The following is a 27,820-nucleotide window of genomic DNA, read 5'->3' as shown; positions in this document are numbered from 1 at the left end:
TTCTACCATCCACAACTAGGTCAAAGTGTAGTCTGACTCCGTATGTGTTTAATGCCAGTGGAATGAGTTTCCAGGCCGGTTTGCTGAGCCACTGGCGGATGTTTTTTGTTTTGTGCAAGCGACCAGCCCCCCTCTAGCTAAGTGAGTGAGAGAGGTCAAAATTCTGCGGAGGCCAGGGTTTACCCAGGAGCCAGCGGTCCAAACTGCTGTGTCTTGGCATTGGTGGAAATCAGGCTTGAGCGTGCGGCGCTGTCAACACCACACCGGACTGATCTTACCAAGCCTGTTGTGTTCCAGCCATTTTAGCTCGACTGCAGGCAAAGCAACGTCTCAAAACTGCAGAGAATCTCAGTCAAGTTGAACCTGGGATTCTGACAGAAAAACAAGTCTGGTGGAACTTAATGACAACGCAAAGCAGCACACTAAACAATGACTCGTCATTTTTTGGGGGAAGGATGATGCAACAGTCTTGTCACACAGTGGTTTGTCCCATTGAAGTTCTAACCCACATTGTCCATCTTTGCTAGCTACCTTGATACAATCAAAAGATTTTAGTGCTCACAACATTCAGCAACAAAAATGGTTTGGTTAAGTTCCATCTTCTATATCTTGTGAGAAGCCACCTCTCCTTTTGTCTTTTCATATAAAAGCAGGAGTTGGAGAGAAAGTTCTGCTTGGAAATGTCCTCCTGGTTTTGAGGCGTGACAATGTGGACTACTGACCTCCACAAAGGTCTCATATCTTTCTCTCCGTCACACACACACACACACACACACACACACTCTCACTTACAGACACACTCACAGACACACCGGCTTTGTCAGGTTGACCTGTGCTAATGCTGATTCTGCTGAAACGGGACACCCTCTTGCATAGAGATATTTCACTCCACCATTATTTGTGTGGTCTTTCTGGCAGGGAGCTAAATGGCCCTGTGGAGTGGTACCTTACTAAGTAGCCACCCCACCCTCTTGCTCTACATCCTTGATAGGGTGTATGTGTGTGACTTCAAAGAACAGCCAAGAAGGGTGTGAGAGAGCACATGTGTGCTTTTCCTCTGCAGTGCAGTGCTCGTGCCCACACCCACGGCAGTGCCAGTGTATGTATGATGAGTTAGGAAGCTTCATGTCGATGTATTGTTTCTAAAAACCTTTCTCTCGTCCTTCTCCCCCTTCCCTCCATCTCTCCGTCTATCCTGCGAAGGTGGAAGCAGCTCAGGATGCAAGCCCCCCTCCTCTACCCTCTGCCAGCCTGCCGCCTTGGGCTTCTCCCCCGCTGAGCCAACCATGTCGAGCCAGCACAGCCACCCCTCCTTCAGCAACATCCACTCCATGGCTGAACAGCAGCAGGTACCCAGCGGCTAACGCCCTCACAGGACACTCCTCTAATGCTCTGTTTAGAATAATACTCTGTTTAGGAACAGACCTTATACTGACGCTATATATACACGCACACACACACACACCCTGATGCTATACACACACACCCTTATACTGACGCTATACACACCCACAACTCATCACGTGCACGTAGGTATTAGCATCACATACTGAATGGACATAATGAGAATGTCCTACCTGTCGGATTGTAATATACATCCACAACCTCAAACACGTCAGCATCACGTACAGTACCAGTCAAAAGTTTGGACACACACTCATTCAAAGGTTTTTCTTTATTTTTACTATTTTCAACATTGTAGAACAATAGTGAAAATATTAAATTATGAAATAACACATATGGAATCATGTAGTAACCAAAAATGTGTTAAACAAATCAAAATATGTTTGAGATGCTTCAAAGTAGCCACCCTTTGCTTTAATGACCGCTTTGCACACTCTTAGCATTCATTCTCTCAACCAGCTTCATGAGGAATGCTTTTCCAACAGTCTTGAAGGAGTTCCCACATATGCTGAGCAGTTGTTGGCTGCTTTTCCTTCACTCTGCGGTCCAACCCATCTCAAATCATTTCAACTGGGTTGAGGTTGGGTGATTGTGGAGGCCAGGTCATCTGATGCAGCACTCCATCACTCTCCTTCTTGGTCAAATAGCCCTTAAACAGCCAGGAGGTGTGTTTTGGGTCATTGTCCTGTTGAAAAACAAATGATAGTCCCCCTAAGTGCAAACCAGATGGGATGGCGTATCGCTGCAGAATGCTGTGGTAGACATGCTGGTTAATGGTGCCTTGAATTCTAAATAAATCATCAACAGTGTTACCAGCAAAGCACCATCACACTACCTCCTCCATGCTTCATGGTGGGAACCACACATGTGGAGATCATCCTTTCACCTACTCTGCGTCTCACAAAGACACGGCGGTTGGAACCAAAAATCTCAAATTTGGACTCATCAGACCAAATTTGACCTTCATGTCTTAACCTCTCTTGGATACGTGAGACGTTAGCGTCCCACCTCTTCAACAGCCAGTGAAACTGCTGTGCGCCAAATTCAAATACAGAAATACTCATTATAAAAATTCAGAAAACAAAACATATTTCACATAGGTTTAAAGATTAACTTCTTGTGAATCCAACCACGGTGTCAGATTTAAAAAATGCTTTACGGTGAAAGCATAAAAATAAAGGAGAGCCGCACACTCTAGGAGCTCAGATGCAAAAATATTTAATTTACCAACGTTTCGACAGGCAAGCTGTCTTCATCAGGGTACATCACCCTTCATCAGGGTAGATCATTGTACCCTGATGAAGACAGCTTGCCTGTCGAAACGTTGGTAAATTAAATATTTTTGCATCTGAGCTCCTAGAGTGTGCGGCTCTCCTTTATTTTTAAGTTTTCTACTCCGCTAGCCAGCACCTCGCCTAAATAGGTGTGCGTTTCTTTTTCTTCTAGATTACGGTGAAAGCATACCTTACGATTATTTGAGAACATAGCGCACTAGACGAATCATTACAAACAGTAACCAGCCAAGTAGAACAGTTACACAAGTCAGAAATAGAGAAAATGAATCCCTTACCTTTGATCTTCATATGGTTGCACTCAGCAGACATTCATTTACTCAATAAATGTTCCTTTTGTTCGATAAATTCTCTTTATATCCAAAAACCTCAGTTTTGTTTGCGGGTTTTCTTCAGTAATCCACAGGCTCAAACGCAGTCAAAACAGGAAGACAAAAAAATCCAAATTGTATCCGTAAAGTTCATAGAAACATGTCAAACGATGTTTATATTCCATCCTCAGGTTGTTTGTAGCCTAAATAATCCATAATATTTCAACCGGACAATAACGTCGTCAATTTAAAAGGTAAACAAGAAACGCACTCTCTCGGTCTCGCGCATGAAAAAGCTCTGTGACACTTACTTCTTCATTTTTCAGAATACAAGCCTGAAACAATTTCTAAAGACTGTTGACATCTAGTGGAAGGCATAGAAACTGCAATTTGAGTCCTAAGTCAATGGATACTGTAATAACATTGAATAGAAAACCAACAAAAAAAAAGACTTCCTGAATGGATTTTTCTCAGGTTTTCGCCTGCCAAATCAGTTCTGTTATACTCACAGACACTGTTTTAACAGTTTTGGAAACTTTAGAGTGTTTTCTATCCAAATCTACCAGTTATATGCATATCATATCTTCTGGGCCCGAGAAGCAGGCAGTTTAATTTGGGCATGCATTTCATCCAAAATTCCGAATGCTGCCCCCTACCCTAGAGAAGTTAAAGTAATGATGGACTGTCGTTTCTCTTTGCTTATTTGAGCTGTTCTTGCCATTTTATGGTCTTGATCTTTTACCAAATAGGGCTATCTTCTGTATACCACCCCTACCTTGTCACAACACAAAAAAAATATATATATGGCTCAAACGCATAATGAAGGAAAGAAATTCCACAAATGAACTTTTAACAGGGTACACCTGTTAATTGAAATGCATTCCAGGTGAGTACCTCATGAAGCTGGTTGAGAGAATGCCAATAGTGTGCAAAGCTGTCATCAAGGCAAAGTGTGGCTACTTTGAAGAATCTCAAATATAAAATATATTTTGATTTGTTGAACACTTTTTTGGTTACTATATGATTCCATATGTGTTATTTCATAGTTTGGATGTCTTCACTATTATTCTACAATGTAGAAAATAGTAAAAAATAAAGAAAACACCTTGAATGAGATGGTGTGTCCAAACTTTTGACTGGTGCTGTACTCTATTGACAAGCAACTACAACCACCATCACTGATAGACTGTTCTGTAGCTAGGCAACAGTGTTGCCGGGATACATAGGTTAACTCAAACATGCACAGTTATGTCATTGGAAGTTACTCCTTCCACTCACATTGTATAGTGACCTTTATTTACTTTAGTTCTAATATCCGCTAGTTAGTATACTGCAGGGATGTCTTGGCAAGTTTTGGGGCTCCCCTCACCATCTGTCCCTTCCAGGTGCTGTCTGATGCGACCATACTGCAGAGGAGGATCCCTCCAAGTTTTAGAGATCCCGCCAGCGCACCGCTGAGAAAACTCTCTGTCGATCTGATCAAGACTTACAAGCACATCAATGAGGTGAGTGGAGTGGGTGTGTCAGCCAGCCATCAGGTCCTACAGGACTCTGCTGCTGCAGTTAGGTGATGTTTCCTAGCGATCATGACTCCTGCAGGAAACATCACTTCACAGCTTATCCGGTTTGCGGGTGGTTTGAGTAAAATAGATATGTTTTTATTTGTATTTATTTTTTCAATATTTTTGTGGGGGGGGACTCAATATACTTTCAAATGAAAAAAACAACAAATCAAAACTGTGTAGAAATGATATGACCTACATTCATATCGTTTCTTGACTGTCCAGCTCGCTTATCGCTTAAATGAAAGCTAGCAAGTCAGGGAACATCAGAAATTACCAAAACTATTGATAGAGGAAATTGTTTTGCAAAATGGACGGCGAGGAAGTATAACCAATTTTCAGTGCGGCCCTCTGGACCTCGTTGAAGACCGAATGAGGCCTCCAGGGCAATTTTCTTTTTACACCCCTTGTATAAACAAATCAAATCAAAGTTTATTTGTCACGTGCGCCGAATACAACAGGTGTAGACCTTACAGTGAAATGCTTACTTACAGGCTCTAACCAATAGTGCGGAGAAGAAAAAAAAGTATGTGTGTAGGTAAGTAAAGAAATAAAACAATAGTAAAAAGACATTTGAAAATAAGAGTAGCAAGGCTATATACAGACACCGGTTAGTCAGGCTTATTGAGGTAGTATGTACATGTAGATATGGTTAAAGTGACTATGCATATATGATGAACAGAGAGTAGCAGTAGCGTAAAAAGAGGGGTTGGCGGGTAGTGGGACACAATGCAGATAGCCCGGTTAGCCAATGTGCGGGAGCACTGGTTGGTCAGGCCAGTTGAGGTAGTATGTACATGAATGTATAGTTAAAGTGACTATGCATATAAGATAAACAGAGAGTAGAGGCAGCGTAAAAGAGGGGTTGGGGGGGGCACACAATGCAAATAGTCCGGGTAACCATTTGGTTACCTGTTCAGGAGTCTTATGGCTTGGGGGTAAAAACTGTTGAGAAGCCTTTTTGTCCGAGACTTGGCACTCCGGTACCGCTTGCCATGCGGTAGTAGAGAGAACAGTCTATGACTGGGGTGGCTGGGGTCTTTGACAATTTTCAGGGCCTTCCTCTGACACCGCCTGGTGTAGAGGTCCTGGATGGCAGGCAGCTTTGCCCCAGTGATGTACTGGGCCGTACACAACACCCTCTGAAGTGCCTTGCGGTCGGAGGCCGAACAATTGCCGTACCAGGCAGTGATGCAACCGGTCAGGATGCTCTCGATGTTGCAGCTGTAGAACCTTTTGAGGATCTCAGGACCCATGCCAAATCTTTTTAGTTTCCTGAGGGGGAATAGGCTTTGTCGTGCCCTCTTCATTAGATGTAGGGTTGCACATTTCTGGTTGCTTTCCCAAATGTCGCTGGTTTTCCAGAAATCCCGGTTGGAAAGTTACCAGAGTTTTGCAACCCTAGGTATATGTAACCGCATTAGCATAAACTGATGTACTAGTGAAGGATATCAGTTGTATCATTGGTTTGGTCCTCCGAGATCTATCCAAACAGTAGTGTGGCAAAATGAGAAACATTGGTGACTTACCCCCTCTTTCTCTTTTCCCGCCCTTCCCTTCCTCTCTTCATCTCCTTTCCTCCGTGTCCAGGTGTACTACACGAAGAAGAAGCGGCGTGCCCAGCAGGTACCCCCGGAGGACTCGAGCACTAAGAAGGAGCGGAAGGTGTACAACGATGGCTACGACGACGACAACTACGACTACATCGTCAAGAACGGGGAGAAGTGGCTGGACCGCTACGAGATTGACTCGCTCATCGGCAAGGGCTCCTTCGGGCAGGTCAGTGGACATGGGGAACAGAAGGTATAGAGAGGGCAGGTCAGTGGAAAGAGGGTATAGGGGAGGATAGGTCAGGGGAGGGGGTAGGTGGAGGATAGGTCAGGGTGGAGGATAGGTCAGGGGTTGGGGGGAGGATAGGTCAGGGTGAAGGATAGGTCAGGGGGTGTGGGGAGGATAGGTCAGGGGGGAGGGGGAGGATAGGTCAGGGTGGAGGATAGGTCAGGGGGTAGGGGGAGGATAGGTCAGGGTGAAGGATCGGTAAGGGGGTGTGGGGAGGATAGGTCAGGGGGGAGGATAGGTCAGGAGGTGTGGGGAGGATAGGTCAGGTGGTGGGGGGAGGATAGGTCAGGGGGTGTGGGGAGGATAGGTCAGGGTGGAGGATAGGTCAGGTGGTGGGGGGAGGATAGGTCAGGGGGTGTGGGGAGGATAGGTCAGGGTGGAGGATAGGTCAGGGGGGAGGATAGATCAGGGGGTAGGATAGATCAGGGGGTGTGGGGAAGATAGGTCAGGGGGGAGGATAGGTCAGGGGGTGGGGGGAGGATGGTCAGGGGAGGAGGGAGAAAGAAGAGGATGGAAGAAAAGAGAGGAGAAACACTTCCAAAGTTTAAGGTGAAGAGTTGCATGGGGTGAATGAAGTATGTCTACAGACGTGAGAAGAATAAACGGGTCAGAGGAGAGGGATAATGACTGTATTTTGTGTTTGGTGAAGGAGCTTTGCCGTGGCCCCTACCACCTGCAAATGCTACAATCAACATGGCTGCCTGTCTGACCTGTGACCTTTGCCATCCCGCAGGTGGTGAAAGCATATGACCACCACGAGCAGGAGTGGGTGGCCATCAAGATCATCAAGAACAAGAAAGCCTTCCTGAACCAGGCCCAGATAGAGCTGCGACTGCTGGAGCTCATGAACAAACATGACACCGAGATGAAGTACTACATAGGTGAGGACACACACGCACGCACGCACACACACACACACACACACACACTGCTTTAAGCCCCACTTACGATCTAACACTTTTGCATTGTATACCATCTACTAAAATTAATTGATACTGTGCCTCTTTGACGTCACATGCAACCTGCTCCACATTTAACGTCTCAATTGAAATATAGACCAATGCCCTACTTCTCATATATCCCTATGTATAAGTATCATGCTACATACAGTCGGGAGAAATAGTATTTGATACACTGCCGATTTTGCAGGTTTTCCTACTTACAAAGCATGTAGAGGTCTGTAATTTTTATCATAGGTACACTTCAACTGTGAGAGACGGAATCTAAAACAAAAATCCAGAAAATCACATTGTATGATTTTTAAGTAATTAATTTGCATTTTATTGCATGACATAAGTATTTGATACATCAGAAAAGCAGAAGTTAATATTTGGTACAGACACCTTTGTTTGCAATTACAGAGATCATACGTTTCCTGTAGTTCTTGACCAGGTTTGCACACACTGCAGCAGGGATTTTGGCCCACTCCTCCATACAGACCTTCTCCAGATCCTTCAGGTTTCGGGGCTGTCGCTAGGCAATACGGACTTTCAGCTCCCTCCAAAGATGTTCTATTGGGTTCAGGTCTGGAGACTGGCTAGGCCACTCCAGGACCTTGAGATGCTTCTTACGGAGCCACTCCTTAGTTACCCTGGCTGTGTGGTCATGCTGGAAGACCCAGCCACGACCCATCTTCAATGCTCTTACTGAGGGAAGGAGGTTGTTGGCCAAGATCTCGCGATACATGGCCCCATCCATCCTCCCCTCAATACGGTGCAGTCGTCCTGTCCCCTTTGCAGAAAAGCATCCCCAAAGAATGATGCTTCACGATTGGGATGGTGTTCTTGGGGTTGTACTCATCCTTCTTCTTCCTCCAAACACGGCGAGTGGAGTTTAGACCAAAAAGCTCTATTTTTGTCTCATCAGACCACATGACCTTCTCCCATTCCTCCTCTGGATCATCCAGATGGTCATTGGCAAACTTCAGATGGGGCTGGACATGCGCTGGCTTGAGCACGGGGACCTTGCGTGCGCTGCGGGATTTTAATCCATGACGGCGTAGTGTGTTACTAATGGTTTTCTTTGAGACTGTGGTCCCAGCTCTCTTCAGGTCATTGACCAGGTCCTGCCGTGTAGTTCTGGGCTGATCCCTCACTTTCCTCATGATCATTGATGCCCCACGAGGTGAGATCTTGCATGGAGCCCCAGACCGAGAGGGTGATTGACCGTCATCTTGAACTTCTTCCATTTTCTAATAATTGCGCCAACAGTTGTTGCCTTCTCACCAAGCTGCTTGCCTATTGTCCTGTAGCCCATCCCAGCCTTGTGCAGGTCTACAATTTTATCCCTGATGTCCTTACACAGCTCTCTGGTCTTGGCCATTGTGGAGAGGTTGGAGTCTGTTTGATTGAGCTTGTGGACAGGTGTCTTTTATACAGGTAACGAGTTCAAACAGGTGCAGTTAATACAGGTAATGAGTGGAGAACAGGAGGGCTTCTTAAAGAAAAACTAACAGGTCTGTGAGAGCTGGAATTCTTACTGGTTGGTAGGTGATCAAATACTTATGTCATGCAATAAAATGCTAATTAATTACTTAAAAATCATACAATGTGATTTTCTGGATTTTTGTTTTAGATTCCGTCTCTCACAGTTGAAGTGTACCTATGATAAAAATTACAGACCTCTACATGCTTTGTAAGTAGGAAAACCTGCAAAATCAGCAGTGTATCAAATACTTGTTCTCCCCACTGTATATATCAATCCAAATAGCCTTTGCAATGATAAACCTGTCACAGAATCACCTCTACCTCACTAAGCTCCTATAGCGCTGAGCGAGGTGATTGACACACAATAGTATAATAATAGATGACATTTATATGGCCGAGCTGTTTTCCATGTGGTCAAAGCACCTTGCTCTCCACTCCAAGGGCACACTGTCACTCTGGAAGTCACCTCAACCACTACCCATGTAGAGCAGTGCACCCAGATAGGTTACTGCAGTATACCGCTTCCCCTACTAACCTCCCTCCTCTTCCCTCCTCTTCCCTCCTCTCCGCCTCTAGTCCACCTGAAGAGGCACTTCATGTTCCGGAACCACCTGTGCCTGGTGTTCGAGCTACTCTCCTACAACCTGTACGACCTCCTGCGCAACACCAACTTCCGCGGCGTCTCTCTCAACCTGACCAGGAAGTTTGCCCAGCAGCTGTGCACGGCGCTGCTGTTCCTGGCCACGCCCGAGCTCAGCATCATCCACTGCGACCTCAAGCCCGAGAACATCCTGCTGTGCAACCCCAAGCGCAGCGCCATCAAGATCGTGGACTTCGGCAGCTCCTGTCAACTAGGCCAGAGGGTGAGGAGACTAGCTGACTAACCAAGCACAGAGATATAGAAGACCCTAATGAACCCAATGCATGTGCTGGGTGGGGGTCGGGGGGGGGGTGTTGAGGAGAGAACACCATTGGGTTAGGAGAGAGGGAGAAGCAAGGGGAGGAAGGACTACACCTTACCAAGCACATCAATATACACAGTCCACTCCTGAAATCAGTGCATTGCAGTTCACCACTCCCAATGGATCCTATGTGAATTGTTCTGGGTATCTGCATGCTCCTGTGTATTATATTTAAGATCGACCTAAACCAATGCATACATCAGCAGTCGAATGTGGTTTATATAGTAGGCCCTTAATGCATGCTATATCCCCTTTAGATGCTAGCGGGGGGGTTGTTGGGTAGAGAAGAACATTGGAGCAGGGAGGGAGGAGGGAGCTATTGGGGGGGATAGAGAGCGATAGAGACGCAGGGGAAGGGAGGGAATGGTAGAGGTAGAATGAATGAGACAGCTTTTTGTAAACCAGATAAACGTTCAATGTATACTAACCTTTTCTAAAACATTGTATTATTTGTCTGCTAATGCCTCTGGATATCTCAGGAAGAGGGAGAAGAGAAGGGTGGGGTAGACGGATGGATGGATGGATGAGGGAGAGAATAGCCCACAGATGATTCCGTCTCTGCCGTTTCAAAAGAGAATGAGCTAAGTTTTCTGCAGAGGGTAAATAGACATGGAGAGGGAAGCTATGGAGGGAGGCCGTTGCCAGGTTGAATAGGAACTGGCATTCACAGCACGTCTTTGAGGACTCTTGGGAAGATGAGGAAATGGGCCTCACTACAGTGCTCAAGTATAGAATCCCAGCGGCGATGCTGCACCCAGTTTAGATATTTCTACTCAGCTTGGCCTGCCCCGTGTGGATAAATGGTGTCACTGCACCACTTCCACCACCATCCTGTCTCCCTCCACCAGTGAGTGTGCTCTAATTTAGATTAGAAATGTTACTAAAGGGCCACAGCTCCTTTCTGCTGTAACCAACATACTGGAGCTAATACCTCTATCTTTTGTCATCACATTTTCTCCCCTTGTCTCTCTTCTTCTTTTTTCTACCTATTTGTATTTCTTATATCACCCCAATCTGTCCCTCCACCACAGATCTACCAGTACATCCAGAGTCGGTTCTACAGATCTCCGGAGGTGTTGCTGGGCATGCCCTACGACCTGGCCATTGACATGTGGTCCCTGGGCTGCATCCTGGTGGAGATGCACACGGGAGAACCCCTCTTCAGCGGCTCCAACGAGGTAGGCTGTGAGAACACACACAGTATTGGGTGTCGATGCCGAATTTGCCCCTGACCTGTCCTGTTGTTTCTCTCTCTCCAGGTGGATCAGATGAATAAGATAGTGGAGGTACTGGGGGTCCCTCCCAACCACATGCTGGATCAGGCTCCCAAAGCACGGAAGTACTTTGACAAGCTGTCCGACGGCCTGTGGACCGTCAAGAAGAACAAGGACATAAAGAAGGTACTTTACCCTTCGGCCTCTGTGAGTAAAACTCTGCTCTTACTTAATCTTCTCATCTCATCTCCGAACCACATCCCTCCTGTCACTCACAACGCAGTAGGTTCAAGTTCCCCTGTCACCCCACAGATCTTGAATCAGATTACCTTGCTCTTACCCCCAAACCTAAACTTAACTGCTAGGGGGATTGAAAGATATTTGGCCCAAGTGTCAGTGGTTAGAGGCAACTTCTCAACAAACCTCTTACTTGTATTAACCATTCACCCGTAGATGGAGAAAGAGAGATGGGTAGAAAACCGAGGTGGAGAAGGAAGGGGTGGAGGGTTAGCTTGATATTGGAAAGTAGTTTGTGCAAAAGAGGTATTTTCTCATTTCTAACCTAAACTCCCACTCTTAGGAAGGAGATCTGAGTCCTCAGCATCTTCCTCCAGTCATCATCATCTAAACCGTAAACTCCTCGTCATATAGCTTTCTCTAATTGTCTAAAAAGGTCCTTATCGTTCCATTATTCTGTGTGTATCAGAAGCATTACATAGCCCTTAATAAGATAGAGGGATGAGATGAAGGAGCAGTGGAGGCAGGTGAAAGGTTGAACAAAGGGAGATGCCTGGGTTACGTTGGAGGTGAGAGAAAGAGGGGGAGAAAGGTTTGGATCAGATGTTAATTAACTTTGTCCAAAAGGGATTGGAGATGGTGGGGGATCAGCCATCTCACCCCAGAGGCAGGCACACCTGGGTGGGTGTGTGAGCACGGGTGTACACCTATGGGTGTTGGCATGTATTTTCACTAGACGATTAGGGGTTAAGTGAATGATATAGTGCAGGATAAGACAACTTATTGTTAGTTTTAGGACTAGGAGCTGATGGTCTTTAGAAGGGAGACCATGTAAGGATACATGTTGGAGGTCTCATTCATTCCAGCTTCTCATCACTGGCTTGGTGTTATGTAAATAAAGTAGACCGAATAGTAAGTCTATCCATTCATAATATGCATTCTACTGACCATCAACCATTTCACCGTCATAACATCATGCATGCTTGCATGTGTGAAATTCAACCATAATAATAACTAAAAGTCACTAAAACTGCCTCGAAGAAAATGAGAATTCAACAGTGTTTCTCTGCACCTCCCCACATCCATAATCTCCGTTCTCCCCCTTCTCTCACTCCCTCTATCTCCCTATTCAGGAGTACAAGCCTCCTGCGACGCGGCGGCTCCATGAGATCTTGGGGGTGGAGACCGGGGGTCCTGGCGGGAGGCGGGGCGGAGAGCAGGGGCACGCTCCCTGCGACTACCTGAAGTTCAAGGACCTGATCCTGCGCATGCTGGACTACGACCCAAAGACGCGCATCACGCCCTTCTACGCGCTGCAGCACAACTTCTTCAAGAAGACGACGGACGAGGGCACCAACACCAGCAGCTCCACCTCCACCAGCCCGGCCATGGACCACAGCCACTCCACCTCCACCACCAGCTCCGTCTCCAGCTCCGGTACGGGACACAGCAGTTAGTATACAGTATAACCTTACCATAAGTCACAGTCCACTGCATCGGGAAACATCTGCAGAGGTCAAACCTCAAAAGAGCAAACTAAACATTGGCAGCTTGTTTGATCCCATATTCCCACTGCAGTGTTTCCCCCAGATAATTCTCCCCTATGTTTGTAAAAAACACCAAGATTCCTTAGATTGAGAGCCCGTTGAAGCCATGTTGGTTAGTACTGTAAAGGATCTTGTCTGGGAGATCCCTCCCACCTACATAGTCTTCGGGGGAACACTGCAGTCTACTGCGTCATAGTGATGGTGGTTCAATGTTACATCTCGGCCAGCCCCTACAGCCCCTCGCTCTCTGCAACAGCCACACAGTCTCCATAGAAACAAGCTCCTAGTCACTTCAGCCGCAGCTCAGTCCCTACAGCCTGCAGCACACCGTCACCATAGCAACAGCTCAGCCTCAGCGGCCTCTCCTCTGCCACAGCTACAGCTCCCATTCACCATGGCAACAGCTTCTCACCTTAGCTACAGCACCATGTTCAGCAGCTCAGCAACAGGTTATGGTCCCAGCAGTGATGGACTGTCAGTATGTTGACGTAACACAACTATTGTGTATTCTGACTGACCGAGTGTCTTTTCCCCCTCTCCTCCCCTACTCTCCCTCTCCTCCCCTACTCTCCCTCTCCTCCCCTACTCCCCTACTCTCCCTCTACTCCCCCTCTACTCCCCTACTCTCCCTCTACTCCCCTACTCTCCCTCTCCTCTCCCTCTCCTCCTCTACTCTCCCTCTACTCTCCTACTCTCCCTCTACTCCCTCTCTCTTCCCCTACTCCCTCTCTCTTCCCCTACTCCCTCTCTCTTCCCCTACTCCCTCTGTCCAGGTGGATCTAGCGGTTCTTCCAATGACAACCGGAATTACCGGTACAGTAACCGGTACTACAACAGTGCAGTTACTCACTCAGACTACGAGATGCAGAGTCCACAGGTGAGCAGAGGTTTAAATCTGACCTCACTCTGATGTCTCAGATCTCATCACATGGAACAACATGTTCTTCCTCTATACCAGCTGGAACTGACATTTGTATGATGTACTGTAGATTCTGCATTCTCTGTTTCTAACGATGACCTCTCTTCCTCCCCCCCACTGCCAAGGCTCCATCTCAGCAGCAGCTACGCCTCTGGCCGGGTGGAGAGGGGGGCATGGGTCCCCTGTCCAACAGCGGCAGTAGCGTCGGCGACCCCCCATACCCCCAGCTGCTGCTGCACAAGCCGGCGGCCACGCAGCACTCGCGCCACTTCCTGGGAGGCGGCGGCGTCGGGGGCATGATGGAACCACACCACCCGCACCCCATCTATGGCGGTCACCACGGCAACGGGCGGGGCCTGCGGCAGACTGGACAGGGGAACCAGCCCCAGGGCCAGGCTTCACAGGGCCAGCAGGGCCAGCCCCTGATGCCCATCTCCTCCCCACAGATGCCGGATAGCATCGAGCTCAGCCTCACACACCACCACCATCTGGGTCAGTCTTCCATCATGCCGCCCCCATCCAGCTTGGACTCCAGCCAGTACGGCTCCTCCAACCTCCACCTGGGCCTCTCTGCCTTTCGGACTAGGACGGTCATGGCCCCCCAGCCGCCCCCCGCCGGCTCCCAGCAACAGTTGGCCCAGCCCCCAGCCTCTCAGGACAGCTTGGTCGCTGCCTCCGGGCTTGGATACATCCCCCCATGCTACCCGGGCAGTAACAACAATAACAACCCTCCCCAGGGTAGCGTGGTCGGGGGCGGGATGCTCACCGGGGGGCCCCCACCCAGGGGAGTAGGGGGCAGCGGGGGGAGGCCGGACTCTGAGGAGTCCACCATGATGGGTGTGTGCGGCAGTGGAGGCGGTGGTGGTCAGAATGCGGCCAACTCTTGATAAATCTTGAACAAATTCCAAAAGCCATACAATTTTAACAACGACAACATTACAATTTCAACACGCATACACATTATACACACTTGAGTTTGAAACAAATACGGCCACACATACAGTTACAGAGATAAACTTGTGAAATATCAAAGGAATTTAGTTTTGTTTTGCATGGGAGAAGGTCGAGGGAGAGTAAGAGAGGCTTTGAAACCATTTTTATCCTTTTTTCAGTTTCTTTGTTTTTCTTTTGTTGAAGGTAAGAAACGGGGCTCAGTAGTTGGAATGGAAAGTTTCAGATAAGTTTGTTTTTATTGTTATTATTATATTATTTGATTTTATGTGATTTAAGGAAAGGTTTGCAGCGAGATTTTTGTTGTTTGGGTTGTTTTTTGGAATGAAGACCGCAAAGGTAAATGAATGGTTTGAAAAGTGGTAATTGTTGGTTAAGAAGAGGGAGGCACGAGAGAATACCCTTATGCTATTTTTAAAATCTATTTTTTGAAGTCTAGGTTTAATTGTACATGTTTTATTTATTAAACATCACTACACGAGGAGGAGGGTAAGTGGGGAGATCGGAAGAGCGCTAAATTGAGAGGTGGTTTATTTATTCATTTTTATTTGAATTTATACAGGTTTAGTTTTATTTGCTGATGGACAGAAAACACTTGCGCATACACAGAAAAACAAACAAACTAGGGTCTTTTTAGTTTGTTTTTTAGTTCAGTATATCTCACCCCCGAAACACACACACACACACACTTTTGTTAAAAAAAAAATCTTCTCTCGCTTGACACTGGCTTATATATCTGAAACTATGAAACAGATCATAGAAATAAAATGACAAAAACCGTAGTCACCACACAGTGAGAAACTATACGATGAGGAGGCTGAAACATTTGACGAAGTGAGACGCTTTCAAGAGGAGAGGGGTAACAGAACTTCTACACAAAAGGAGGAAGTGATTCAAGAAGAACAAAAAACAACTAAACATTTTGCCACAAGGAAAACCAAAATGCTTCCCTGTTGTTTAAAAAGAAAATAGTCTGCCTTCTACTTCAACATCTAACCAGAATCTTTCACCCTCTTTCTCTCTCTCTTTTCTTACTCACTTTTGTTTTGGACCGTAAACTACAGAAACGTAACACACATTTTGGGTTGGATTAACTCTGGATATGCTAAGCCAAATCTTGCTCACTCTGTCTCGATCTCTCGCTCTTTTCTTTCTCCTCTCTGCCCCATTTTTCTGTTGGAAGGGAGGGGGACAATATATAGCAGGAGGGAGGAGTACATACTTATGAGGGGACACTTTCATGCCCTCCTTACCCCTACAGCCCCCATGACTCTGACTTCTCTGGCCTCTTTTTTCTTTCTCCTGTCTTTTTTCTCCCCTTCCCTCCCTCCTTCACGGCACTCTGTGAGTGCTGTTTGCCATCAAGTAAAAAAAAAAAAAAAAAGTGAACTACTCTCTCGGCTGCTATCTCCACTTTCAACCATGTTCGGATTGCTGCTAAAGAAAACAAACAGACAGATAAATAAAAATAAACTTTTTAACCCTCCTGCTTCAGAAAAAATGGAAAAATAAACCACTGCATCTCATGTATTTATTACTATTTAACAAGAAAAAGAAAAGGTAAAAATTAACCTGTTTTCTTCTGTTTTTTGTTTGGTTGCCTTCTTCCTGCTGGTGAAAGTTGGGCATTGACTAAATGTAACAGTTAAAGGTGGTATTAAAACACTCTTAGTTTAAGTCAGCCACTGGGCGGGGCCTGAATGGGGAACCTGGGTAAGAATAAAGTTGGATATATAAGAATAAAGAGTATACTTTTGCACACAAAGGTCAAATGCAAATCACAGCTTTCAGTCGACAGACCCTCATCTGAGCAATGTGCATACAGTAGCAGGCCTACCACAAAGACAAACTGTTGATGTGGCAAGCAAAGTGATCACTGACATGGCATAATAAATCTGAGATTTGCGTTTGACCTCAAGTTATTTCATTCTTTTTTGTTGTTGTACCTGAGTGTAACTGGTGTTGGTTGGGTGTGGTGGGGATGATGTCCATGAAGAACCACAAAGTTGGTGTTGCTACTAATGAACTTATTAGGAATCAGTCTCATTGTTTGGATAGTCTTGCACTCTTGTGACAATATTTTATTGTTGCCCATGTACAGTAGCAGGCAGCTCTGAGTAAAGTGTAAACATAGCATTACAGCTATATACATCGATTGGTGGTTTACTATCAAACGGTTACACTGAATACACATAGTTTCTCCACTGTATTTGAACCAGTTTCTTCCTGGCGGTAACGATTGATGAAAAGGTGCTACTGAAAGTGTTAAAGACAGGTTCTTGTTACCCTGATGGCCTACTCTATGCCCTTAGCTGTATCTTTGGTCGCAGCTTACGTTGGCACAATCCTCCGTGTGTGTGGTGGTGGTGGTGGGTGGGTGGGGGGGGGGGGGACAGTATGGTTACCTATACCATAAAACTACATGCAATTAGAACCAATTTAGGACCGTTTGACTCATGTTCATCATCACATTTGCGGTCTTCCTAGTTGAGAGTTATTGAATATGAATATAACAGGTGAAGGTCAAGTGTTGTATTCACCCAAGTCACTGAGTAAAATTGAGAGCACGGTTTATACTGGCATCTGGTGGATAGATAAGTGAATTACATACTCAAAGCTTACATTGTAACATAGTTGGCAATGCAAAATACGTTTTTATATATCATTGCAAATATAATGACGCGAATCATTAATTGATCATCTACGCCCAGTAGCCTACATGCAACGAACGTCGCCGTGTGTGCCAAGTGCGTAGTTGTTGCGCCAAAACCAGGTGAGCGCAATTATCAAGCGCCTACAAGATTAATATTTAAATGGTCACTAGTTTGCTAACAACAGTGTGTCCACGAGGCGCTCTTGACTACAGAGTTTTATTATTTATTTCTGCGGCTTTGGTCACGTTGAACATGGCGCAAGTTGCGTGGATGTTTTGTCTGTTTGCATCGATTTTTTTCTGCCTTTCCATTCACACAAGTATCAGCGGAAGCTTATTTTAATGTTGACAGATGGGAGGGTCAAGTGCATCAAGACTACCAATTTGCGGAGCCGCACCTCCCGGGCAATGTGATCAGGCCTCGGATAGGGGAAGACGATGCCATCGGTGCCCAGCGGTCAGAACCACCATACTACTTCCTTCCCATGTTCCAGCACTCTGCGGTTCCCGTCGTCGATAGGGACTTGTTCAGACCAGTCGCCGAGAAAATACGTTTCCCCAGTATCTTGACCAACCTTTTGTTTCCGCCACAAAATAGCCCAGAGCGTAACCACTTCTCTCCCGTGCGTAATCCGCGTGGAGTGGAGGTGTGGTGCGGGTACAACAAGATATCCGTGCGCATCAACAGAGGTCAGTTTAGGTTTAGCTGTCTGGCCTCCATGCTCTTCCTGGGCACTTGCCCTGTCACCCGGGTCACCCCACTTTTCTTTTACTTCCATTATGATTGAATGACTGTGGCAGTACTCAAACGGTAAGATGTGTTGGGATACATTTTGTCCTCACTATCCAATAGGAGCACACTCTTAAACTGACCCTGAAATATGTACTCTTTATTCTGTTAATGACTTCCAGACCATGAATGGCCAGCTGGTGTACTCCAGCTCACTTCGCTTTTCTCCAGAACCACAAGGGCCAGTGAAAAGAGCCATACCTCTCAACCTCCCCATTCAGTGCATATACTGTATAACCGGTGTAGTGCCCACTAGACTAGCCTACAGTAGGCATTTATACTTCAGTCTTACTATTGTGTGATGAGTGTTTTTTGCTGTTTACCATCCATTTCCTTAAGAGATTCCACTACTCCGACAAAGTTGGCAATGTACCTGAGATGCATGACCGCAATCTCTTGAAGAGTATGAATGGCAAACACATCTTTAGGCTCACTGCATGCAATGGTAAGTAAACATGTCCCATTACAAGAGTTTGCAAGTTGATTTAAGGGGCAGAGAATGAGGGGCAAATCGTTCTCTCCAAATGCAGAGCAATGGGAACAATTGTCGTCAGAAGAGGGCTACATGCTTGAGGAGCCAATGTACTTCAAAGCCTACGCTGCTTTTGTCCCCAAAGATGAGAGTGTGTTTGTTGATTCCTGCTTTGTTACAACATCCAAGGACCCAAATGCCACACCTCGCCTTGAAGTCATTCACAACTTTGGGTAATCAAACACTTAAATTCTCACACACTGATGTAGATATAGCATTTGTATCAATCAATTCTAGTGGTGGGTATATCCACGTGTATGTGTTTTTAGATGTATGGTGGACAGCAAGCGGAAAGGTAGTCAGTCCCAGTTCTTCTCCAGAGAGTCAAATGTTCTGCGCGTCACTGTGGATGCTTTCCTGTTTCCCCCAAATCACTGCCAAGGTTGGGCTATATCCTTTTATGGCACACAAATGTTTCCACAACACCAGTGAATAGGGGGATATACACTGCTCAAAAAAATAAAGGGAACACTTAAACAACACAATGTAACTCCAAGTCAATCACACTTCTGTGAAATCAAACTGTCCACTTAGGAAGCAACACTGATTGACAATAAATTTCACATGCTGTTGTGCAAATGGAATAGACAACAGGTGGAAATTATAGGCAATTAGCAAGACACCCCCAATAAAGGAGTGGTTCTGCAGGTGGTGACCACAGACCACTTCTCAGTTCCTATGCTTCCTGGCTGATGTTTTGGTCACTTTTGAATGCTGGCGGTGCTTTCACTCTAGTGGTAGCATGAGACGGAGTCTACAACCCACACAAGTGGCTCAGGTAGTGTAGCTCATCCAGGATGGCACATTAATGCGAGTTGTGGCAAGAAGGTTTGCTGTGTCTGTCAGCGTAGTGTCCAGAGCATGGAGGCGCTACCAGGAGACAGGCCAGTACATCAGGAGACGTGGAGGAGGCCGTAGGAGGGCAACAACCCAGCAGCAGGACCGCTACCTCCGCCTTTGTGCAAGGAGGAGCACTGCCAGAGCCCTGCAAAATGACCTCCAGCAGGCCACAAATGTGCATGTGTCTGCTCAAACGGTCAGAAACAGACTCCATGAGGGTGGTATGAGGGCCCGACGTCCACAGGTGGGGGTTGTGCTTACAGCCCAACACCGTGCAGGACGTTTGGCATTTGCCAGAGAACACCAAGATTGGCAAATTCGCCACTGGCGCCCTGTGCTCTTCACAGATGAAAGCAGGTTCACACTGAGCACATGTGACAGACGTGGCAGTCTGGAGACGCCGTGGAGAACGTTCTGCTGCCTGCAACATCCTCCAGCATGACCGGTTTGGCGGTGGGTCAGTCATGGTGTGGGGTGGCATTTCTTTGGGGGGCCGCACAGCCCTCCATGGGCTCGCCAGAGGTTTGTTTTAGATTCCGTCTCTCACAGTTGAAGTGTACCTATGATAAAAAATTACAGACCTCTACATGCTTTGTAAGTAGGAAAACCTGCAAAATCGGCAATGTATCAAATACTTGTTCTCCCCACTGTATCATACTCTGTTCCACAGCGTCTCTACCTGCACTGTACTATGACTGTCATGAAATTCACTTCAAAGCGGAGCGCCAAGTCCTGCACGTACAATAGAGCAGTGGGAAGGTAAACTGTCTTTTTGAGATTCCAACAGTAACCTCGACCAATCTCATCTATTTCTATATCCGGTGGTGGGAAAAGTACCCAATTGTCATACTTGATTAAAAGTAAAGATACCTTTAATACTCAAGTAAAAGTAAGCCACCCAGTAAAATACTACTTGAGTAAAAATCTAAAAGTATTTTATTTGAAATCTACTTAAATATCAAAAGTAAATGCTATAAATCTTCTCAAATTCCTTGTATATGCAAACCAGACAGCACTATTTTCTTATTTATTTATAGGTAGCCAGGGGCACACCAATACTCAGACATTTACAAACAAAGCATGTGTTTAGTAAGTCTGCAAGATCAGACAGTAGTGATGACCCGTGAGTTCTCTTGATAAGTCTGTGAATTGGAAAATTTTCTGTCCTGCTAAGCATTCGAAATGTAACCAGTACTTTTGGGTGTCAGGGAACATATATGGGATTAAAAAGTGCATTTTCTTTAGGAATAACTAGTAAAATAAAAAGTCAATATAAATAGTAAAGTACAGATCTCCCTAAAAGGGTTGTACTTCAAAGTATTTTTACTTTACACCACTGTCGATCACAATAATTTGCTCAAGAATTACATCACAAGTTACATAGACTGGTCATGATCAATGTGTAGGACACTGATGATAATAATGAAAACATTAAGTAATTCAGTTATTTCATGCTACATTGTTTTTTGCACTGGTTAACCAGGGGTTTATTCACTAGAAACCAAACAAAAGCTAATGAAACAGTGAGTGACCTACCTGAATTTGTCCAATAGAAACTCTTGTTTGTTGCAAAATGTTTTCCGTTTGTTTACTCCAATCTCCGTTGCAAAACGTTTTGGACTAATGATTACACCCCTGGTTGTTATTTCTTGTTAGGTGGGAGGAGCTGTATGGCCCTCCCTCTGTGTGCTCCTGCTGTGATTCTGTCTGTGAAGTGTCAGAGTTTTGTAAGTATACAACACAGTTAATGCTGGACCACCTCTTTTCTCTAATTCATCTTAGATGATGCTGATCTGTAACCTGTGGTTCTTCCTGATGTAACCAGGGCCAGCCTTGAAGTATCCTTCAGTGAAAAGCCTGATCACCAGTAAACCCTGGAGAGTGTTGGAGGACAGGGAGAAGAGTTTGCCCATTCAGGCTGAGGAGAGACAGCCAGACAGTGAGAAAAGGGTGGAGGAGACCTTGGCAGTCACTTATAGAGTGGAGAAGGTGAAGTTTAAAAGCTTGGCAGTCGCTCCTTGGGAGGAGGAGAAAAACATGTCAGTTGCTGTTATGAATAAGGTAGAGGAGGTGCAGGAAGGGACAGTTATAGGAGAGGGGGTGGTAGCCAGAAAAGAAGAGGGTGTGGAGGAGCCGATTGAGGACAAACAGGCTGAGAAGGAGATGATTGAGGTGGCAGCTCTAGAGCTGGTCCTTGGTAATCTTCTCTCCACTCGGCAGGCTCCATGTACCCCTGCAGAAACGCTGCCGCTTCGTCCACCAAAGGCATCTGTCCAACCCCCACTCTCTCAACCTTTGACCCTTCTATCCCAGCAACCTGCTCCTTAGCTTTCTTTGACACCTTAGCATTCATGGTGACAACTCAACTCACTTGACATGTTCCACTGAGCTACCTCCTTAACCGTCACAGTATTCCCAGCTCTAGAGGAAGAGCTGGGGAGGTTTTGGAAACCATCCAAGGTTAGTTTTCATAGTCTAGTGAATGTTTCAATGCTGCCTACTTTAGAGTTTTAATGTCAGTTTAAGTTGCAATCATTTCAAGTGTTTGTCATACCAGCCATTTTTAAAATGTATCTATTTCTTTTCAGGACAAGCTTGCTGTGCTGGAAACTTCTGTTCCTATTGGAACATTGACATGAATTAACTTTAAATAAAATATTTCATAAGAATTACACCTAAGTGTCCTTGTATTATTGAATATTAAATTACCCTTGTTATAAGCAATGAACAATGCTCTGAATGTTTATGGTAGCTGGGCATTTGAAGGATGTATTTTTGTGGGGATGTATATTGAAGATGTAAACATGTACCTTTCAGAGAATGCCATAACTATTTTACACACAAAAATGGCATTGGGTCGATGAGTTTCTAGTGAATAGACCATATGGTTAATTAGAAAATAACCTAATTAATGAAACAATCTAAAAGATGGCATTATTTTCAATAAACTCTGCAACTCTTCCAACTTGACTTTTCACAACTGCCACCAGTTTGGTGCGAAAACTTTAACAAAGATAAGTTTGTAAAAAATAAAGTATATTTAATGCTGAAATCCTCATATTAAAACAAATGGTATTCCCTAAGTTGATGGTTCATATTTAGGATCATGTTATCTGATTAATTCATATATTTTACATGTGATAAATAAGGCCATGCAAAGGGACAGAGATAATTAGACACCTGTGATAATCTGAAGTACCACAAAATACCACCAGATGTCCTGTGATTAGAAATTCAAAAGAAACTTGAAATTACCCAAATGCTGGTTGGTAAACTTCGAAAGTTACCAGTAATATACCCCTCCCGTTCAAATTGTATTGGTTGCATACACATATTTAGCATTAGGAGCTAGAAACAAAGCTGCCATGTCTATCGGAGCCACTTTGGTCACTACCCTAGGCAGGACTGATGTAAAACTCTGTTTTCAAGCTATTTTGTGGGGATGGCAACAAGTGGTGCATGAACAGTGTCTTTCAGATGCAAATGATGCAAATGATGAACATATGTAAATTGCATAGTGCTGTTTGGTTCAAAAGAGTATGACATTGATGCCGCCAGTAGCATTGAATGCAAGGCAAGCCAGTGAGCCTTTTGTATAAAATAATAGCCAATCAGTGTAGATCAACTGTGAATGGTCCTGGCGCACACAAAAAAAGTGTCAAGGGAAGTCAGTTTGGATTTGGCTTCACTCCAATCACATTGCATCGAGAGCAAACATTGACAGAAGCTGGTTGTGCATCTCATTGTATTGTCCTCTGGTGGTTAGCTAGTTATCTAAAATTGTCCCTTTCCTAAATTAGCTATGGATGATAGGGATTTGGACTTGTGGTTTTAATTCATTCTCTGTACTGGCCAATGATTATAATGGCGATTCTGATCCAACCATAAATTCATACATTGTGCCCCTGGCCAGAGAGGATGGAAGTTCAATATGTAGCTAGATGTAGAAGGCTAATGTTAACTAGCTAACATTGCCCATGAAATGAAATTAGGCGAGCAAGCATTTTAGCCAGGTAGCCTAGGACAAAAAATGAAAGTGTACTGTATGACAGAGTGATAGACCGTTTTATAAATGTGAAAGAGAGAATGGCATTGGCATTCTCTACAAGTATGGTGAGTCTACATGTTTTTTCTATTTGCACAAACGCGCATGACTACATCATATTTATCTTATGTTTATTGTACTAAATTGTTTTTGGTATCTTTTAGTTGTCACTGTATTAGACTAAGCAGAGGTGATTTGATGATGTTAAAGGTGAAATGGTGCTGGAATAGTGGAGGCAGCTCCTGTTTTCTTTGGGACCTGCAGTAACTCTCAGTGGTTCTAAATCAATAGTTCTTTAGTGGTCCTAAAATGTCGGAAACATTCAATTGCTTGACCATGCTGTAGGTCATGTAACTGATTGGTACATGCAATATGCTTTGTGGACTTCACCAGACAGGTTGCTCTCTGGTTTTGTGAAGAAACAAAGGCGTGGTTGAATTTATTCTGCCACTGTGTCTTCTTATTGTCTCAGCCTTAGGCCTATGTATCACGGTTTCAAGGCATATGAACTATGAATTATCACAACACATAGGTTGTAATATGGCTATTTATTCTGGCTTGGCTTCCCCAGCGATTTTACCCACACACCGCATTCCATCCATTAATGCGCCCGTCCTCCTATAGCTCCTCCCACCAGCCTCCTCTGGTGGAAATGTCAAATTATTTTGTATAAAGGGATATGTGAAAGACCTGACAGATATGACAGATATTTTCATAAACCTCAAGACATGTTTCCATAATAGCCTGACCATGGAAAGGTGGATGTGGTTATCCAGGTATCAGAAGCACGGAACAAAAACAAGGAAGTAACGCAACATGTAAAACAGAGTGAAAGATGATTGATATCAGTCACCTCAGTAGATGGAGAGCATTTCAGCCTCTGCTCTAACAACTCACTCTTACTTAGAAACCTACAATGTTGTTTCTTGTGGTGATGGCGTCATTTCACCTGATGAAACAAAGTGACACATGCTCCTCTTTACCACAACTCAGCCTGGATGGAGACTACATTTTGGGAGGACTATTCCAGCTGCATGAGAAGTATGGAGTGACTGGTACAGCGACTGACACTGAAAACAGAAAACCTGAGGTGCTTCAATGTCACAGGTAAGGCAAAGTCTGCTTTCACCCCTGGGGGGAAAAAACAATACTGTAAAGGTCAAACTTTTTTTGTTGCACACATTGACAGTAAAACTATGCAACCTTCTACATTCCAGGTTTAAATTTTCCTCAGCAAGCTACCAGCAGATTCAAGTCATGAGGTTTGCTATTGAAGAGATAAACAACTCCACATTGCTGTTGCCTGGCATCAGCCTGGGCTATGAGATTTTTGACTACTGCTCAGACTTGCTCAGTTATGGGGCTGCTCTGGACTTTCTGACCCAAAAGAGAAGAGGAGCCATCCCCGTGTGGAACGGTACAAACTACAGACCTAAAGTCATCTCAGTCACTGGCCCGTTTGGAAGCAGCCAAACCATCAGTGTCGCCCCTCTGTACATGTCTGAGATGATTCCAATGGTAAGTAGTATTTTATGGCACAATATAACCTCATGATGGTGCTATTTATACAGTAGCTGCCTTGTGTTTGTACTCTTCAGGAATGGGTCTGTAGAACACTGCAATATAAATATATACCTCTACTGTAACAATCCTTGTTCTCAAAAAGCATTATCGTTTTGTGTTTTACTTCAACAGGTGACTCATGGGGCATCAAGTGTCAAACTGAGCTCCAAAAACAGATTTCCCTCCTTTTTCCGAACCATTCCCAGTGACAAATATCAGGTGGAGTCTATAGTCCGTATACTCCAACAGTTTAACTGGAACTGGGTGGCTTTCATCGGTGGTGACAATGACTACAGCAGAGACGCCTTGGCAGTTTTTCAGGATGAGATTAGACCAGCTAACATCTGTTTGGCATACCAAGACACCATTCCCCAAAACCAATCCTTAATAGGGCGTCTATTCAACAACATAGCCATGTTCAATGTCCAGGTTATTGTAGTCTTTGCCAATGTGGAGTTTGTCATTCCTTTCATCCAAAAGGCCATAGATCTCAGAGTGAAGGAGAAGATATGGATCGCTAGTGAGACATGGTCCATGAACCAAGAGTTGATCAAGAAGAGTCAGATTGAGAGGATAGGGACGGTCTTAGGTGTCACTGTACAGAGGCACAAGGACCTGAGAGGATTTGATGAGTTCATTAACAACACAGTAAAATCCAGACATGAGAATGCATGCACTGACATGGACTTGAAGGAAAGATGTGGTCAGATTTGCTCTGACTGCAACTCCACCAGTGCCCAGACAATTATTGGAGAGGACCCGACATACAGCTTTGTCATCTACTCTGCAGTGTATGCTGTGGCTCATGCACTCCACAATGCTTTGCGGTGTGGGACACGGAACTGTGCCAACTCAGAAATCATTGCTTATCCTTACATGGTAACTGAGCTGCATCTCCTTCAACATGAAGCCTTATGGTCAACCACATCACCAAAAATATGGTTAATAATATGGTTAATAATTGACGCCATCTTTTATTTGACCATTTTGTCTTGCATTCCCAGGTCACGGAGGCACTAAAACAGGTCAAATTCAAATTGGACAATCAAAGTATAGAGTTTGATGAGAACGGGGACCCACCGGCTCATTACGACATTGTACACTGGGACTGCAAAAATAAAACATGTTCTAATGTGGACATTGGCTCATACCTTACCAACCCCACACCAAGCTTCCATATTAATGAAACTCTCATACATTGGTTTGAGGGCACAAAGGTTAGTACTACATTCTTCAAAAGCATGCAAGTATACATTACACACCATCAAAACACTGCGTGGTATTCAAATTAGTGATCACTGATGCTGGTCTTTTCCACAGTGATATTTTAAGCTGTTCCTACTTCTTGCAGGCTCCCGTTCTGCAGTGTTCTAGTGAGTGTAAATCTGGCTCCAGAAGAGTTCAAACTGGCTTCCACACCTGCTGTTTTGACTGTGAGATCTGCTCTGATGGAAAGTACATCAACCACACAGGTACTGAGCAACATGACTTTGTTTTTGCCTGGAGTTTTTCCTTGACAGGTCAATCGGTCAGAAAGAACACCTGGCACCATTTATTACCTATGAATCACATGACAAAAATTGTTATCTGTACACATATTAGAATCTGTCACCCAGACTTTCTCTTCCCTTCCTCTCCCAACAGCCGATCCCTACAGCTGCATAGCATGCCAAAAGGATGAGTGGGCCAGGATTGGCAGTACCTCATGCACTAAGCGCTCTATAGAGTATCTGCATTCTGATGCTCCGTTGGCCATTTTTCTGATGTTCCAGGCCAGCTCCATCATCCTCATCTCAATGGCCATCTTGGTTCTGTTCCTATATAAGAATGACACCCCTGTAGTAAAGTCAGCCGGTGGGAGGCTCTGCTTCTTCATGTTGTGTTGCTTGTCCATGTCCTCCTCCAGCGTCTTCCTCTACATTGGCAAACCCACAGAGGCCATCTGCACCTTACGCAATTCTGTGTTTATAGTCTTCTATGTGGCATGCCTGTCCTGTCTCGCTGTTCGCTCCTTCCAGATTGTCTGTATCTTCAAAATGGCCGCCAAACTGCCCAAAGCTTATGATTTCTGGGTCAAGCATGGTGGTCAGTGGATCACTATTATCACAACCACTGTCATAATGCTGTTTCTGTGCATTTTGTGGATAGCCATTGAAGGACCCAGGCCCAATCAGATAACATTGTATAGCGAGGTAATTTTGGATTGCACATATGGAGTCATCCCCATCTTTTATGTGATAGTACTGTTCGCCGCTTTGCTGGGTATTGCATGCTTTAGTTTTGCCTACATGGGAACTGACCTGCCCAAAAACTACAACGAGGGTAAATCTATCACTTTCAGCTTGCTTATCTTCTTCATCTCTTGGGTCATCTCTCTGACGGTGCACCTGTCTACCAAAGGAAAGCACACACTCTCCGTCAATCCTTTCTCTGTGCTGTGCAGTCTGTATGGTATACTCTTTGGTTACTTCTTCCCTAAATGCTATATCATTATCGTTACACCTGAACATAATACAGCAGCCTATTTTCAAACTGCAATCCAGAGTTACACACGTCAACCTAGATAATGTACAGATGTTGAGACATATGACTTGTGTGGCACTAGAACTGCCACTACTGTGTTTTGTGATTTGTTTCTTTTCAGTCTATATCAATATTTTGTAATCCCATACCGTTTTCCTCCTTAAAAGCATTTTAATTGTTTGCCTATTAATAAAACACTTTTGCAATTAA

At 44.9% G+C, this 27,820-nt stretch overlaps 2 protein-coding genes across 4 annotated transcripts in view; both read left to right on the top strand.

Moving 5' to 3' along the window:
• The window catches only part of LOC120031160 (dual specificity tyrosine-phosphorylation-regulated kinase 1B-like), a 73,296-nt gene extending 56,714 nt beyond the window's left edge, over positions 1-16,582 (top strand). The window contains exons 2-11 of one of the 3 annotated variants that reach the window (XM_038976764.1): positions 1,204-1,349; positions 4,393-4,512; positions 6,160-6,348; positions 7,142-7,289; positions 9,411-9,697; positions 10,828-10,974; positions 11,056-11,196; positions 12,381-12,684; positions 13,568-13,671; positions 13,839-16,582. In XM_038976764.1, the coding sequence (XP_038832692.1) occupies positions 1,287-1,349; positions 4,393-4,512; positions 6,160-6,348; positions 7,142-7,289; positions 9,411-9,697; positions 10,828-10,974; positions 11,056-11,196; positions 12,381-12,684; positions 13,568-13,671; positions 13,839-14,600 (2,265 nt within the window). In that variant the 5' untranslated portion in view covers positions 1,204-1,286 and the 3' untranslated portion in view covers positions 14,601-16,582. Of the gene's footprint in view, positions 1-1,203; positions 1,350-4,392; positions 4,513-6,159; positions 6,349-7,141; positions 7,290-9,410; positions 9,698-10,827; positions 10,975-11,055; positions 11,218-12,380; positions 12,700-13,567; positions 13,672-13,838 lie in introns of all 3 variants that reach the window. The other 2 variants (XM_038976763.1, XM_038976762.1) reach the window with 2 other exon arrangements.
• Positions 16,583-24,458: 7,876 nt separating this feature from the next.
• Positions 24,459-27,751, top strand: LOC120030906 (taste receptor type 1 member 1-like). The gene is made up of 7 exons (XM_038976415.1): positions 24,459-24,631; positions 24,742-25,042; positions 25,220-25,966; positions 26,092-26,184; positions 26,439-26,559; positions 26,732-27,409; positions 27,732-27,751. Exons 1-7 carry the CDS (start codon positions 24,459-24,461, stop codon positions 27,749-27,751), a joined length of 2,133 nt encoding a protein of 710 aa, XP_038832343.1.
• Positions 27,752-27,820: the final 69 nt, after the last annotated feature.

This window comes from Salvelinus namaycush, chromosome 37, assembly GCF_016432855.1.
Source record: "Salvelinus namaycush isolate Seneca chromosome 37, SaNama_1.0, whole genome shotgun sequence".
Taxonomy (NCBI): Eukaryota; Metazoa; Chordata; class Actinopteri; order Salmoniformes; family Salmonidae; genus Salvelinus; species Salvelinus namaycush.
The sequence above is the reverse complement of the archived record's forward strand: the minus strand, read 5'-3'. Positions and strand labels throughout refer to the sequence as shown.

Excerpts from the sequence above, each read along its gene's own strand:
- LOC120030906 (XM_038976415.1), top strand. The coding sequence starts at position 24,459 with ATGGCGTCATTTCACCTGATGAAACAAAGTGACACATGCTCCTCTTTA. Across the intron at positions 26,560-26,731 it reads AAAGTACATCAACCACACAG|CCGATCCCTACAGCTGCATA; the intron begins GTACTGAGCAAC and ends CTCTCCCAACAG. Across the intron at positions 27,410-27,731 it reads GCCCAAAAACTACAACGAGG|TCTATATCAATATTTTGTAA; the intron begins GTAAATCTATCA and ends GTTTCTTTTCAG.